At 35.1% G+C, this 14,817-nt stretch overlaps 3 protein-coding genes across 3 annotated transcripts; 1 reads left to right on the plus strand and 2 right to left on the minus strand.

Annotated features, from left to right (window-relative positions):
* Positions 1–925: 925 nt before the first annotated feature.
* Positions 926–4,583, minus strand: LOC145594912 (uncharacterized). Its single transcript, XM_081651263.1, has 7 exons — positions 4,259–4,583; positions 4,121–4,160; positions 2,768–2,838; positions 2,443–2,537; positions 2,114–2,181; positions 1,355–1,465; positions 926–1,224 (listed from the first exon to the last, which is right to left on the minus strand). The coding sequence occupies exons 1-7, from the start codon at positions 4,437–4,439 to the stop codon at positions 1,092–1,094; spliced, it is 699 nt and encodes a 232-aa protein (XP_081507389.1). The 5' UTR covers positions 4,440–4,583; the 3' UTR covers positions 926–1,091.
* A 1,137-nt stretch (positions 4,584–5,720) lies between these two features.
* On the plus strand, positions 5,721–8,040 carry LOC145594834 (uncharacterized). Its single transcript, XM_081651174.1, has 2 exons — positions 5,721–5,897; positions 7,297–8,040. Exons 1-2 carry the CDS (start codon positions 5,822–5,824, stop codon positions 7,899–7,901), a joined length of 681 nt encoding a protein of 226 aa, XP_081507300.1. The 5' UTR covers positions 5,721–5,821; the 3' UTR covers positions 7,902–8,040.
* A 1,597-nt stretch (positions 8,041–9,637) lies between these two features.
* On the minus strand, positions 9,638–14,547 carry LOC145594605 (ylmG homolog protein 2, chloroplastic-like). Its single transcript, XM_081650927.1, has 3 exons — positions 14,160–14,547; positions 10,279–10,478; positions 9,638–10,169 (listed from the first exon to the last, which is right to left on the minus strand). The coding sequence occupies exons 1-3, from the start codon at positions 14,442–14,444 to the stop codon at positions 9,899–9,901; spliced, it is 756 nt and encodes a 251-aa protein (XP_081507053.1). The 5' UTR covers positions 14,445–14,547; the 3' UTR covers positions 9,638–9,898.
* Positions 14,548–14,817: the final 270 nt, after the last annotated feature.

A 14,817-nucleotide genomic window follows, 5' to 3' on the forward strand; every position in this document is an offset into this window, starting at 1 on the left:
GATGAACAAGACAAACAAGTATAGGGCATTGTAGATAAATATCATTGATGATAATTTGCTTTCGCGTGGATGGTTTGTCTAGTTAGTTGATTACTCGTCTACTCTCAAATATAAGATTAAGCATATGCATGGAAGTAGCTTTAGAATCGTTTACGTATTTATTTATTAATAATTAAAGATAATATTGGTCAAAATTTTGCATTGATAATTGTCTTTATTAGTCAAACTAGGATATTTTTGAATCAATGGAGTATAAGTAAAATCATTTGCATTGTCAATTTGTTATTGTTATTGCGATTTGCAAGATGATAAAATGGTACTTCGTATATCTGTAAGAGCCGGTTTAAGTACCAAAGGAGTTGAGGGGTATTACTTGAGCTTCTAAAATGCAACTTGACGATCTTCAATCCATTGAGTAGTGTAATTTTTATTGAGTTTGCTAAAGATAGGCTCACAAACTCCAATATTATTGCATGTTGTACTCTTTGCAAGATTTTAACAGAATATAAGAATGTTAAATGAATAATGAATAGAGATAAGTCATTTTATCAAAAAAAAAAAAAATAGAGATAAGTCATTTTCCTCAAAAAAATGAACAGAGATAAGTCATTGCCTCGAGCTTGTAAAGTGCCGAAATACTTGAAGCAAAGATGGTTTGCCAAGAGTTAGATTATTTGGCTAAACCAAATTTCCTAGTTACATACTACTCGAGAAAAATAATATATTTTTGTAAAGGCATATTTCAACAGCCCTGCTTGGGCAACTCCAGAAGATGGTGAGGTCACAACGAGCACATTCCCGGCTGAAATAGTTCCAACAGCGAGGATTGGATTGGAACGATTGAGCTAAGTTCTAAAGGAGCATTCTATACAACAATACTTATCTAGAATAATACGGGAGAGAGGGATAATCATAGAGCTAATCATATCACAAACCAATTTCTGTATAACTAGTTATGTCTAAGTGTCGAATAACATCACATCTCAAAGATTTCAGTACAAAAACAAATTTACATAATGAATAGGGAAATTTCTTTTATCGTTAGGGACTTACAGTCTATCTACATCTTACAAGTTTATCTGGGGTTGGAATCACAAAATTGATTGCAATTCCTTCAAATCCTGATCCAACTCTTCAGGCACCTCACTGCTGTCTGGGTTGCGGTAGGAATCAGCAATGGCTTTCGATTTATCAAGCACGTCAGTGGGAACTGTTTGGAGGAGGCTGCAAAAAGATCAGAAAAGAATGTTGTTTAACATACATTACAAATTTATACCCTTCATTATTCTCTCTTAACAGTATATTACAAAGAGCGAAACAGGGTAAATTACAGTTCATCCCAAGAGAGGTTTACCTATCCAATGCATTCACAGCAGTACTAATTTTTTCTTTCATCAACTTGGCTGATGCTTCCCTGTCATTTCTTGAAGCGCGTAGGAGCAAAGAATCAAGTTCATCCACAGCTCTTCAAAAGGGAACCACCAGTGAAATCACAAACATCCAGAATTGTTGTTATAATTATGATTAAACTTAAATCCGATCTATAGCATGTCTAGTACATCACCTGATTCCTAAGCAATGATTTTGACATAGAGACTAAAGTGTGTTTTAATGTTATTCCATAATTCCACCCCATATAGTCTATTTCTTTCGAATTTGTAATAGAGCATGACTACAGTGTACCCACTGACCCAAGCCATATACTTTGTACTAGATGGAAAAAGTGACATGCAAAATGGGTAAATTTAGACCATGAAACCTTCATATCCCTCCAAATTTCTTTTAGCTTTAACTCAGAGACAACCTATATGTAATAAACATGAGTTCTAGTGTGCTTTTGAGAGGTTAGACACCTAACGGTACAATTACATCCACCAACCACGCAACCTATTTGCAGGTTTACACTAACAGAAAATAAAGAAAGTTTTGCATCCAATCCACTTCATATAAGGGACGATATCTAGATTAGGCTTTTATAGGTCACAATTCGTTTTCCAACTAATGGCAAAAGTTTTCAAATCCTACATAACCAATTTATAGCCAAACAACAAGGTTGTAATCTTCAGCTTTCTACAATCTATAAGTTCTAAATTAAAATGGCAATGGCAAGTACCTGAGACACCGATCAACATCATCAGAGGCAGTCTTCCCCCTTCCACCATCAGAAGCATATTCTGCAACCTACATTTCAAGGACGACTTCAAACTCTAGGACCACCAAGAATTATAAGAAACAGATAGATATGGAAACACTAACATGCAGTGTAAAGCAATCAAAAGCGTAGTAGTTCCTCAAAACTGAATTGCCAAGAATAAAAATAACAAAGTGATCCCTTCAAGATTTCTAGACAAGGCAATGAGGGAATAGCAAGCAGCTTTTTTTCTTTCAAAATCTAGTGCTACCTAAAGGAAGATAAAGATGGCTGAGTAAATTCTAGCTTACAGCTCGTAAATTTGACCGGAATGAAGCAGCAGGACCAGACCGTAGAAATGATCTGTAGAAGGCATATTGAGGCTGGTCAACTTCTAGGCTTTTCTCTGCATTCAGAGATAGAAGACAAATGAGTCTTACAGATTGCTCAATATCAGGGCAATAATGTGCCTGAAAAATATATGGAATACATATGTTTAGCTGTAGTTCCTTTCAAAAGCAATTCCAACTTCAAATCTCCAGGAGAAAGTTAAACATCCACATCCCGACCACATCAACAACATATATGTATCAAAACCGTAAATTGGAAATTAAGCTGGAAAGAAAGAGAAGTCACCTAGGTCTTTAATTTGCAACTGAGTCAGTATAACTGCAGGCACATAGGTCTCCAAAGGTTCAAGCTTTTTCCTGATTGACATACACTATCAAGTGGTGATGCGAATCAACATTCAATCTCAGCTTATATATTCACAACACAGCGATTAGCACTATGGATAAAAGCATCAATATAAGTAGATAAAAGACCCCAGTAGACATTATAAATATCACTATATGAGTTCGGCAGAGATTCAGGAGGAATTGCACAGTATCAAGTAGTTAAATCATATCCAAGGAGGAAAAGAACAATATCATCAATCTCAAACACCTAAAATAATTTTTAAGCTTCCCCTTTGAGTGTGTGTTTTTTTTAATCGTATAAGAAACTATAATCAGACAATATGATTAGAGGTTGTAAAAAATCAAGCACGTAAGAAAAAGCCCCTGAAGAACAAAGATATAACATCTTACTAAATCAACGAACAATCAAGCAGTATGCCCCTTTTAATAGTTTCATATTTTACAAGCATATATGGTGGACGATAATCAACAATAGTGAAGGTTTTGGGGAGGGAAGATAAAATGGATTGCAAGATCTTTCATTCGATATGTTTATCCTAAATCATTAAATGTTTTTGAATCCCTCCACGACATGTTTGCTATGAAAACACAAATCAGGGTACTATGTAATAAATTTGTATGTAATTTGGCATGAGATTACTTATGACTCTATGAGTGGTATTATAAATCAACGAAGAAAAACACATGTTTGTAAATGTAGATAGATTATCTTAGATATCCATGTGGTGCATTATCTGTCACACACAAAACCCAAACTTATCAGTCCCCCCAATCCATAGCCCACCAAATTCACTACCTATGTGAGTTTGAACAATTCCGCCCCTTTGGCACTCCATCAACACAAATGTAAACTCGGAATAAAAAAAACCAACAACCACCCAAGCGAAAGAATGGTAGATTGCCCCGGTTTCAATTTTCAACATGATTGGTAAAACAGCAACTTTCAATTTTTCAAGTATCCAAATATGATACTTGTATCTACATTCCTTCATCCACATTACACAGTTCAACAATGCAAACAAATTATTACTCCGTATTATCCAATTAACTAAATGAAGCTAATCCACAAAAATTCACAATCATTTGACGAAAAAAAATAATCACAAAACACTATATTTTGCACTACTGTATAATATAACCGGATTTAGTTGTCACATAACGAGTTCAAATTACACCAATACTATCAACGCGACTATTAATTTCAAACGGATTGAGTTAAACTAACCATAAACCAGTAAAAAAACTAAAAATAACTTAAACAAAGTTAGAATTACAAAAAAAAAAAACTTACTTTTTCACGTATCTATCAAAGAGACCGCCTGCAATTGAATCTGCAAAATGGGAAAATGGAATTTTGTTCCAATTTCAGATATTGATTTAATAAAAATTAAGTTAAAAAATTTAGAATGAAAGAGATGACGTCACGTACTGGGAGGAAGAGAGGAGAGAGAGTGGAAAAGAAGGAGAGAAATGGAGACAATTCGTCTGCTTTCCTTGGAGTTTTGGGGGGGTAATGCGCACCTTGGCGCACGTTTGTTTCGATTGAATGGGATTGAATTCGGGGAGCTACGGTTGATGCTAACGTGCGCTGTGGTGGCAGTTGCCGCCATTGTTGCAGATGGTGTTGGATCCTTTTACAAGCTTACCTTGGAAGATGCTATTCGTGGTGATTATAGATGGGATATCATATGCCGATATGACAAGCTGAGAACCCGACTTGAACCGACAATAACTTGATTTTGCGATTTGTAGTCGAACATAATGAAACTAGTGACGGTAGCATGCGACCCAAACCAATATTAACCGAAAACCCGCTTTAGCCTAATTTTATAAGACTCGAGTTCAAGCCTGAACACGATATAGTATCAACTGAAGGTGATTAAACTAAAACTAAGCTACCACACCAATTAGCTCTTGAAATCAAGTATAACCTTATTGATATTTAACACAAAATAAGATTTTGACTCAACCTATTTATATCCAACCTAAAACAAGTTGAACTAGATTTGATCTCGATTAAATTAGTTTACCATGATTGATTAGCACGTAGTAAAATTGTTTTATCATTATATAAGCTTCAATCATGGTTTAGCAATACATAGCGTTTTGTTCATATCACGTACCACTTAATTATCAATTATTTACGTTAATAGAATAGTAATAATGCACAATTGAGTTATATTAGTTGACTTAAGCTGATTTTGTTAATCAAATGCAAAAATGATCTGCCCAAAAATGACATAACATGATGTTTACCATCAAACTTAAGACAAAAACAAATTTACCTGCCATAACCCCCATCCAAACGAAACACCACATAGTCAAAACCCAAATAAAAATTGACTCAAACTATATAAACCAGCTTGCACTGAAAGGTTTAGCAATCAGACATGATCTTAAATAAGACTTAACTCGACACATTTAAATCCGATATGAAGACTAAAATGACCCAATATGACCTGATTTGAATATTGTCTGACACTTAACATGACCAGAACTGAAACCGACCCAAATATATCAAGTGAAAGCATTACTATATTAAGGGGGCGAGTTTGTAATATAACTAAGGGGTAAATCGTAATTATGGTCTTTTTTTTATTGATGAGTTAATCGGGTCACTTTAAAATTTGCCATGCCGCAAGCTTCTTGCCGTAAATTTTTTTTATTTCATCCGAATTTATTTTTTCAAATCTAAAGGTCTGTTCACATTTATTGAATTGAGCTAAATTGAACTAAACTGATTGGAACTGAATTGAACTGAAATTAAGGAAATGTGAACCGCCCTACGTTAAAATAAATGAAAATATGGAGTAAGACGAACTAAATATACAGCCCAATTGTCACGAAATAGTACATATGTCCAACCGATTTAATATGTAGAGTCGATTTTACAACTCACATTATGTCGGATTGTCGGTGTCGGAAACTTCACTAACGCAACCCCCTCTTATTCCACTTCCCCTGCTTCTGAAAACCCAGCCCACAACTTACAATGATGAAGCAGGCTATTCTATGGCTTACTCTTACTTCTCTTTTCTTGTTCTCAGCTTCTGCTCTTGATACCCAAAGTAAGTTTTCTTCTCAATCTTCGTTCAAATATTAATAGTTGATCTTGTTAGTTTTTACTAGCTGATTTTTTCTAATTTATGCTTTACTAAATTAAATCTGGGATCTATTTATTTTTTGTTGTATTTATGTGTTTAATTTTTTGATTTACTGTTAGATTGTGGGTATTTTTTTTTAGCTGGGTTCGAAGTCATTGCTAAGATCGTTAATGAACTACTTCTATTATGTTTGTAATACATTATGGAAATGCAAGTATAAATTTTTTTTAATTATTAAATTTCTTATTTTTTATGAAATGGGTATGTCACTATGTTGTTAAAGTGTCAATTTCCTTTCTATAAATAAAAAATTAATTATTCCTCAAAAAAAAATAAAAAAATTAATTAAAGTAAACAAACAAAAAAAGCTCTAAACTTTATTATTAATCTGTACTATATTTCAATAATAATTAGTAGAAAAAAATAAGAAAAATGTTGTGCAAATGATTTTGAAGGATGAAGTCTCAATATCCGTCCATGATAGCATATGTTGTCTAAGTTGAAATTTTTTGGGTAGTTTTTGTTGAGGTTTTATGTTAAAACTAAGGATTTTTTAGTTTTAGTGGGTTTCAAGTTGCTTTACAAATGAACTAATTGCAATTTGCAAATAAAAGTTTGAATTTTTTTTTTTTTTTATGGTGTTTCTAGTATACATGGAATTGTAAGGGAATCGTATGCATTTGGCAATGTAGGTTAATCATTTTTTCAACATTGAGCATATGTAGGGATTGGAGGATTGTGTGGCTTATGGTTATGGCATTGAACTAGATTACTCGACTAAGTTTAGGGTTTGGAATTATAAAAAATGTCAGAAAGACGAAATGTTAGTACTTGCAAGCTGTTGTTGGATTCAAGGCGGAAATTGAACTCACTTGTGAGAGCATAAGAAAGGTTGTGCATTAATGAGAATTGAGGGCTTTAGTGCAAAGAAAAACCTCTAAAGGTGACAATGACACCGATAGGCAATAAGGACCTGGATAATCCTCCTCAAAGTAAGATTGGTAGTGGAGAGAGACTCGGACTTGAATCAGGAGCTAGTTATCCTAGATAGGCAACTATAATCGTTTCAATTTCCTTTTGACATTCAAGAAAAATGATTGACTTTCTGAAAGATCAGAATGATTGACGTCCTCCCTTTCCAGAGAAACCAATTGTTACTGATCCAACCTTAGTATTTGAGCCATTATCGTTGTATTTAATTCTAGGATTATGTTTTACTTCTAAGTTGTAGTAACATCTGTGTTCACTAAATCTATCCTTTTCACCAGCATTTCTATTGTCACATATTATGCAGTTGAAACAGGCTTACTTTCAGTGTTTCCACTTTATACTACTAAATTTCTTAAACACAAATTATTAACAGGTAAAGTGACAAAAAATCCAGCTGACGAGCTTGTACAAATACTGAATGATAATAGAACTGCACACCATTTATCAGCCCTCTACAGCAATCCTGGGTTGGGATGCATCGCTTTGCAATACATAAAAGCTTATGATGGAGATTGTGGCGACGTAGGTGGACCTAAAGCCAAGAAGCCTGAGGATTCTGCTTTTGCAGAGTCATTTGCTCCCAATTGCAACGTGGAGCCTGCATCCCTGACTCAAATTACGGGGCGCTTCCTGGGCTGCCAGTCTAAATATCTTAAGCCTGATAAAGCATTCTCAGAGATCCTAATAAAGGAAAGCAAAAGCTTGAACATTCTCTACAGTAAGAACCACACTGAAGTTGGGGCTGCAGTTAGTGGGTCTGATGGTGGGGGGCCGTATTTCTATTGCGTGCTCTTTAGCAATGGTAAATCTAACAGTAGCTTTGTTCTTGAGAACGGTGAGGTTAAAGTAAGTAGACCGGGTTGTTTCAGTGGTGCCAACGATGAATGTAGCAGTGCTGAAGGTAGGTTTCAGTCTTACCATTTGTTGAACTGTATTCTAGGAGTTTTGGCTGTTATTGGATTTGCTTTCGGCATGTGATAGTAATTCCTGTCAACGTTTGTCCATTTTGATTATACTGATTGGTTTTAAGTTGGGGGGGAGGAGGGTGAGAGATTGTACTGTCAATTGATCGGAGTATGTTACAAATCATGATGAGAAGAGAATGAAAGAATTGCATATTATGATTTGAGAAACCCTGATCTAACTCTAACTTCTCCTAGTGCCTTGTCTATGGAAAAATTCATTATTTACTACTTTAAACTCTTAACGATTGCTCAGTAAGGTTTCAACCAGCTAAATATATACATCCTGTTTTTGGCATTTTTTTCCAAAGAGCAAGAACATCTAAGGCGTCACCTGGAATGCTATTTTTCTGGTTATTATGTGGTTGTCTGATTAGTATTACTATTAGGAAAGAAAAACAGTTTGTATACAATAACTTCGGGTGTGAAACCATAAGAATCAAGAACACCATGAATTCCTAGCTCTAGTTCGGTTGCAGCACAAAATGCCACAACCCCTTCCCGAAGCACTAAAAAGCTAGCTGATGAAAGACTGAGCTTCTTGAACTAGTATGTACACAGAAAAATAAAAATCATAATCAACTAAAGCCCCTACTCACCTTCCTTGGGAGGGAGTTAGTAAGATAGTAAAATACACACTTATTAGAGTAAGCCCAGATACAAGAAACGTAAGAACTCACTGAATCATGCTGCCCTTGAATAACATGCGACGACTAATAACATTTGAACAAATATGAAGCTGATAACTACATTAGAAAAGAAGAAAAAGATACAAAAAAGAACCTCCTTATAATAGGAAGCAATTTCATGACTTGTACTTCAAAACTATAAGAAGAATGGTGAGGATGAGTATTATCCCACCCGAAGAACCCCCAACTCTGTGAATCCAATAAGGATCAAACCTGTTCTGATCCAGGTAGCAGGAGACAGATATGGCCAAAATCACAACCAGGAGCAGGAGAGGCAGGAGAAACGCAAAGTTGAATGTTTCTTCTTCTTCTTCCAGCTCACTCTAGGTTCTTCGATCAATATATAAAGGAGAGATCACAGCCACTATGGTGAAGATGATAGCTAGAAGTCTCTCATATGAAGAAGACCTGCTGTTTCTGCTTACAGAAGTTGTAGTCTCCATATTTAGAGATGCTAGTGTTTTTTTTTTTTTTTTTTTTTTTCCTTCTGTGAAAGCCACCCCTCAAAGTTGGGAATATATGCTCATGTTGTGCTACCTTAATAGTGGGCATCAGAAGTAGTACAATAGGAAATTGCTATCTTATTGCTAAAAGCCTAAAACTCCTTTACAAAAGGAAATGGTAGAATATTTGTGCAATTCTAATGAAATTATACAAGTATTATAATTAAGTATATACATGGTAAGGTTTGGCACCTGACTATACCAGGTCCATCTTGACTCTCGGCCGTGAAACAAGAGTACAGCCAGGTCCTAGACCACAGGCCACAGCCTACGGGCCTCCTCCGCTGTCCTTATCCTAAAGCAGATAAGGAGGACACAGACTTGAGTCTACATAGCTTTTTCACTGGAAGAACCCTTCCAGAGTATTGTATTCTTTAGAGCTTATTTAAGAAGATTGAATTAGCAGTCAGCAGACTTGACACAGTTTTCACATATTCATGGCTTTAGATTGGAATCAGATTCCTGCCTGCTCTATCTAGCACTTTCACAGACCACTGTTTATTGCATATAAGCGTAATACTGTTACCATAGCACATACCATAGTTAGCTCAGTCAATAAGTTGATAAAAGAACGTTATTAAACATTTTGAGTGAAATTGAAATTACAGGTAATATAACTGACTATAAAGATCTAGTGCGGGTAATATACAGAAAAAACTAGTACGGAATTTGATCTTGCAAAATGCAAAATTTAATTTAAAATTCCACCAAATGCCGCATTATAAGAACAAAAGAGCTTCTCATCAAGCAGAACTCTACAGATGCTTGCCATAAGTACCATCTTAGTAGATATAGGTGGCTGTCGAAAATTGTACGATGGATTAATTGGGACGATCAGAAGTACAAGTACTCGAACTCTTACTTTGAAGTCTTCTTTGCCACATCTTCTGTGAGGCGGTAAGATCTGATAACCCTGGATGGTTAGAACCCTCTTGAGAACCCGTGGCTGGTGGAAGTTCAGCAGGAAGTGCAGCAGCTGCACTTGTAAAGGCATTCAGAACAAGGAATGCTAATATGGGCGACAAATCCAAGGTTCCTCCGATTGGTGGGATAAGTCCACGAAATATGTTCAAGTATGGATCACACAGGGTGCTGAGAATTATGAATTAGTGGTTAATTCATCGTTTTCTAAGATAACTGAAAAAATTGTATATATACCGAATTAATGCTACATATACGTCATATAGCATAGCAGGCATACCTGAGGGGACTAACTATTTGGGGGGGAGCACTTGGGAACCATGTCAAAACAAGCCTGACAACTAACAATGTATTGTAGATATTCAGGAAGTTTGAAATGCCATTTGCAACCACTAACCCTGCAACCGAATCACCAGGTAAAACAGCAGCAAAGTTGTGACTTGACAGAGAATTTAGATTTCTATGGCTTCTCCAGTGGGCCTGAAACAAAGAGGTCACATGATCACTTTGAATATAGGGTAAATATTAAGCCTACAAGTTTCAAACCCAGAGCCTCAAAACACAAATATTACTTCACCAAGCTCCCGAATTTTTACCAAATCCTTAACCCGATGTTACATATGATGCCAGATATCCAATTCCCTCTACCTTCATTACCTTCTTCAAGACCATCCAAAGTTAATGAAAAGCAGCACCTTTAGAGTTGCATAGAAAATACACCAATCAGGCTGCTCTTATATACCATGTAGGGAACAGCTTTGAGAGAAATGGATATGTTTCAACTATATGACCTTATGAAGCTGAAAGCCCCCAAAGCAAGTTGCTTTTTAGAAATATATATAGTGAAGGGAGGAATGTCTATCAGTTTGTGCAGCTTGATGTATGAACTTACACATCAGAGTCCAACTAGCAGAGTCAGAACAAGAAAACAGCAAGTGAAGGGGCATTAGACAAAAAGGATTTGTCAGCATTGGCCAATCACTGCTTCTTTCTTTGTAAACTGTGTCTGAATGAGTCCTGAAGGCCAAGAAGATTTGGCTAATGCCAACTCCATCCTTTTGAGAATAAGGCTTTGGTTTTGTTGTTTTTGTGATAGACGATCAACACAACGTCGATGAAAACTGCAACTATGTTGTATCTTGTTTGGGGGGGAGGGGGCTCAGAAATATAGAAGTGCAAAGCCCTGCCCCTAAGTACCCTTTTTTTTTTTTTTGGGGGGGGGGGGGGGGGGTACACAGATTTGTAATTCTTGGCCCCACTCTAACTTGACTGTGACATTGTAAAAGGCTGAAGGCATAGCTTCCTATTGCAGTTTCCCAGTTTCCTTTCCCCAGGGATTTTTTGCATAATACAGATTAATCTTGGACATTTATTTTGATCTTTTAATATACAGTCACCATGATCTGATAGATAATATTTAAAGTGCACCTAACTAGTATGACTTTTGTTCAATTCACTTCCAAGAATACTACTACAATCAAAAGAGTATAATTTTGATTCAATTGAACCATAGTTGTACGACTAGTACCCTTGTCACCCTTGGAAGAATAGTTAGAATACTATAATGCTAATTTTAATTTTCATATAAAGTTACACATAAGAAGTGCGAAAGACAAAAATTTTATGCCGTAGAGCTATCATGAAGCAAGTTATCTACATAAATAAGAAGCCGAGATAAGAACTATATCAAAAAGAAACCAAATGGGCATCAGCGTCACCCATATAAGGACTAAAAGTTCATGCCCTCAAGCTATAAAGCAATATATATACAGGATTATGATTTAAATGGGGTGAAAAAAAAGAAAAAAATAACATAATCAATCCAAGGATCCTACTTAACCCCAGCCATAATTTAAGGAATTTGAAACATTAATAGGGAAGCCTCCATGGTTATTTCCTCGAAAATCCGTTTGTATTCTCTAGTTTCCAAATGCACCACCTAATTACCAACTAAATCATCTTCCACACTTCACCAAATAATGCTATAATTCAGCACACTTTTCCTTCAACCTTTACTAAAATCAGGATAGAGCATAAGTTTACAACTTTACATTTACTGATGAAAAGCGCATTAGCTACGCTGAAGAAAAAGTTTTTGTTCACATCAATTCATTCTCATTCTCTTCAAGGAAGTCGGGAGTGTCCTGAGGGAGGAGCCCTCAATCTTATGACATTGAACCACTCGACCACTCATTCTACAAGCTCTTAATCCTAGGTTCCTAACAATTGCCAATTGCTTCACTAAAACATGAACATTTCAAAATCTTATTTACCTATATCAAAGATTCTTCAAACACATTGTACCCAACTAACTCATGTAACAGAAATACTTCGTATAATTTTAGGCAGTCCAAAGAAATTTTCCACTAAAATCCACCAAGGAAAATCTAATAATCACTCATCTACAGGTTACATCAAATCTACTACACACACAATTGTTAGGCCCTTAAGTAGAATGGTAGAAATACGACCCAAGCCGCGCTACACGAAGCATTTTTAACTGCAAACAGCGGATTCTATGTAAATGTTTGGTTTTCTGGTATATGTAAATTCAATCATTAACAATCTTCCTCAGAAATAAACACACATTACATGAATCTCAATTTTTTTTTAGAAAAAAAAAAAAAAAAAAAACACCCACCAAGGAATAACATTCAATTAATCAAGGGAAATTCCCAACGGTAACCCTCTACTTTTTTAATTTCTCAATGGTAACTTTCAATTTTCAAAATTATCAAATATAACCCCAAATTAATAATTAATCATTAAATGTGACATTAGTAGGTTATATGCATGTTTAATGAACCTTTTTCTGTTAAATAGTCCTAACCTTGGTTAATTATTATAGTTAATCTAATTCCTCCATGATAAAACTGTCTTACGTTCATGATAATTAATTATTATGCTTTGCCTCCATGAAATGAAAGAAAAAGTGGCGGCTACTAGCAACTAGCAATAGGCCCCTAAAAGGCAATATATATTAAAGTAGCAACATAAAAAGTAGAATTTGTTTGTAATCTACTTGTTAGTTGTTAGCTACATTAGCATCTGTATATATACTTGTATTAGTTAGCTTGCCATTTGTCCATTCAATATATACTTGTACAATTTAGCTTGCCATTTGTCCATTGATTACTCCAAACATATGACTATTTTGTATATAAGACACTACACATATCAATCGGAGAATACATATGCCAACACAATTTTTTCCCTTTCTATTCAATTGTATTTGCCATTCACTACCTTTTGTTTTATGTCAAAGTTTACTGATATTATCTAGCCTCGTCTTCTACTGCAATTAGTCAATGACTCTACACTAGTTGGTTAGGCAGTGTAAATTGATTACCAACATGTCGTTGGTTCTTCAATTGGGTCCAACAAGTTATCAATTTTCGGGTAAGATCACAATGACCAAAAGAGTACTCTGATATAAAAATTATAAATAAAAACTAATAGCTAATTACAAGAATTTTCTCACAATTCCGTCAATTTCTATTGTCATAATCCACCCACTAATTTCTATATATTTAATCAAATAAATTTTCAGCAAACTTGACACAAATTATACAAACCCAACCTAGAATTCTACCAAAAATTTTGACACTTTAACCTAAAATTGAGAGAATGCACTTACTTGTAATCTGAAGCCCTAAACAATTTGAAGCTAAAAAGTTGGAATGAAAACACCAAGACCCAAAAAAACCCTTTGAATATGTTGTGTCCCTCGTTTTCAATCGTTTTCCACAAAAGCTTGAATGGAGAATTTGCTAGTTTTTTTTTACGAAGAGAAGAATGTCTATAGCAGGAAATTGGTTGGCGGCACTAGCAATAAGTCAATATAGTAGTAGTAATACATATATGATAATTTAACTTTTAACCATGGTTAGCAAAATAACTCATTCACCCACAACTTAACGAAAAATATTGTAATTTCCCTTTTTTTAACCCACTAATGTCACATTTAATGATTAATTATTAATTTGGGGTTATATTTGATAATTTTGAAAATTGGAAGTTACCATTGAGAAATTAAAAAAATAGAGGTTACCATTGGGAATTTCCCATTAATCAATATGAATAGAATAATCAATCAAGAAATTAATCATAATTAACATATATACAATCTAAAATAAAAATTAGAGACAGCATTGATTTTACCTGAGAAAAATTCTGGAGGTGGGAAGAGAATTTGAGGAGATTATTGAAAGGGGGATTCTGGGAAGCAGAAAAGTGAAGAAACTGGAGGAATTTATCGGCATTTGAAGCGATAGTTTTGTGAAAATTGTGAAGAATTTCAACTGGAGAGAATGCAAGAACTGCAGTTGAAGTGGGTTTGAAGAAGAATTGTTGAGGACTGAAAGATGGTGAGATAATTGGGAAAATTGACAGTGGATTGGGTAACTCGCATTTGGTGATCTTCTCTGTTGGATTTGAAGAAGCCATGTTGTTTGATTTTGAGTCACACTCTCTTCCTCACTGCTTGTTCAAGACGATTTTGAGTCACAGTCGGGAGTAGAGGTAGAGGTGGAAGATGATAAACGGATAGGCTTCGACATCGAGAATAGATACATTCATATTTTAACAAGTGTTACACTTTGACCGGCACATATTTTTAAATAATTTAATTGACTTAAATAAAATAAGAGGTTAATGGAGTAGTTGGAGTATTAAAAAAACAGAGCTTTTTTGGTGCAGAAGGCCACACCGTGTGATCTGCTTCTAAGTCAATAAAATAACGGATTCAGACGCTCGTATAACGAGGTTACTATTTTTGTCAGGGTTATTTGTATTTTTCGGAGGTTATTGGTTTTGTCAA

This window comes from Chenopodium album, chromosome 19 (assembly GCF_948465745.1).
Source record: "Chenopodium album chromosome 19, dcCheAlbu1.1, whole genome shotgun sequence".
Taxonomy (NCBI): Eukaryota; Viridiplantae; Streptophyta; class Magnoliopsida; order Caryophyllales; family Amaranthaceae; genus Chenopodium; species Chenopodium album.

Excerpts from the sequence above, each read along its gene's own strand:
- LOC145594912 (XM_081651263.1), bottom strand. The coding sequence starts at position 4,439 with ATGGCGGCAACTGCCACCACAGCGCACGTTAGCATCAACCGTAGCTCC. Across the intron at positions 2,182-2,442 it reads TCCGGTCAAATTTACGAGCT|GTTGCAGAATATGCTTCTGA; the intron begins GTAAGCTAGAAT and ends CTTGAAATGTAG. Across the intron at positions 1,225-1,354 it reads GCTGTGAATGCATTGGATAG|CCTCCTCCAAACAGTTCCCA; the intron begins GTAAACCTCTCT and ends ATCTTTTTGCAG.
- LOC145594834 (XM_081651174.1), top strand. The coding sequence starts at position 5,822 with ATGATGAAGCAGGCTATTCTATGGCTTACTCTTACTTCTCTTTTCTTG. Across the intron at positions 5,898-7,296 it reads TTCTGCTCTTGATACCCAAA|GTAAAGTGACAAAAAATCCA; the intron begins GTAAGTTTTCTT and ends AATTATTAACAG.
- LOC145594605 (XM_081650927.1), bottom strand. The coding sequence starts at position 14,444 with ATGGCTTCTTCAAATCCAACAGAGAAGATCACCAAATGCGAGTTACCC. Across the intron at positions 10,479-14,159 it reads ACCTCCAGAATTTTTCTCAG|GCCCACTGGAGAAGCCATAG; the intron begins GTAAAATCAATG and ends TCTTTGTTTCAG. Across the intron at positions 10,170-10,278 it reads CAAATAGTTAGTCCCCTCAG|CACCCTGTGTGATCCATACT; the intron begins GTATGCCTGCTA and ends CATAATTCTCAG.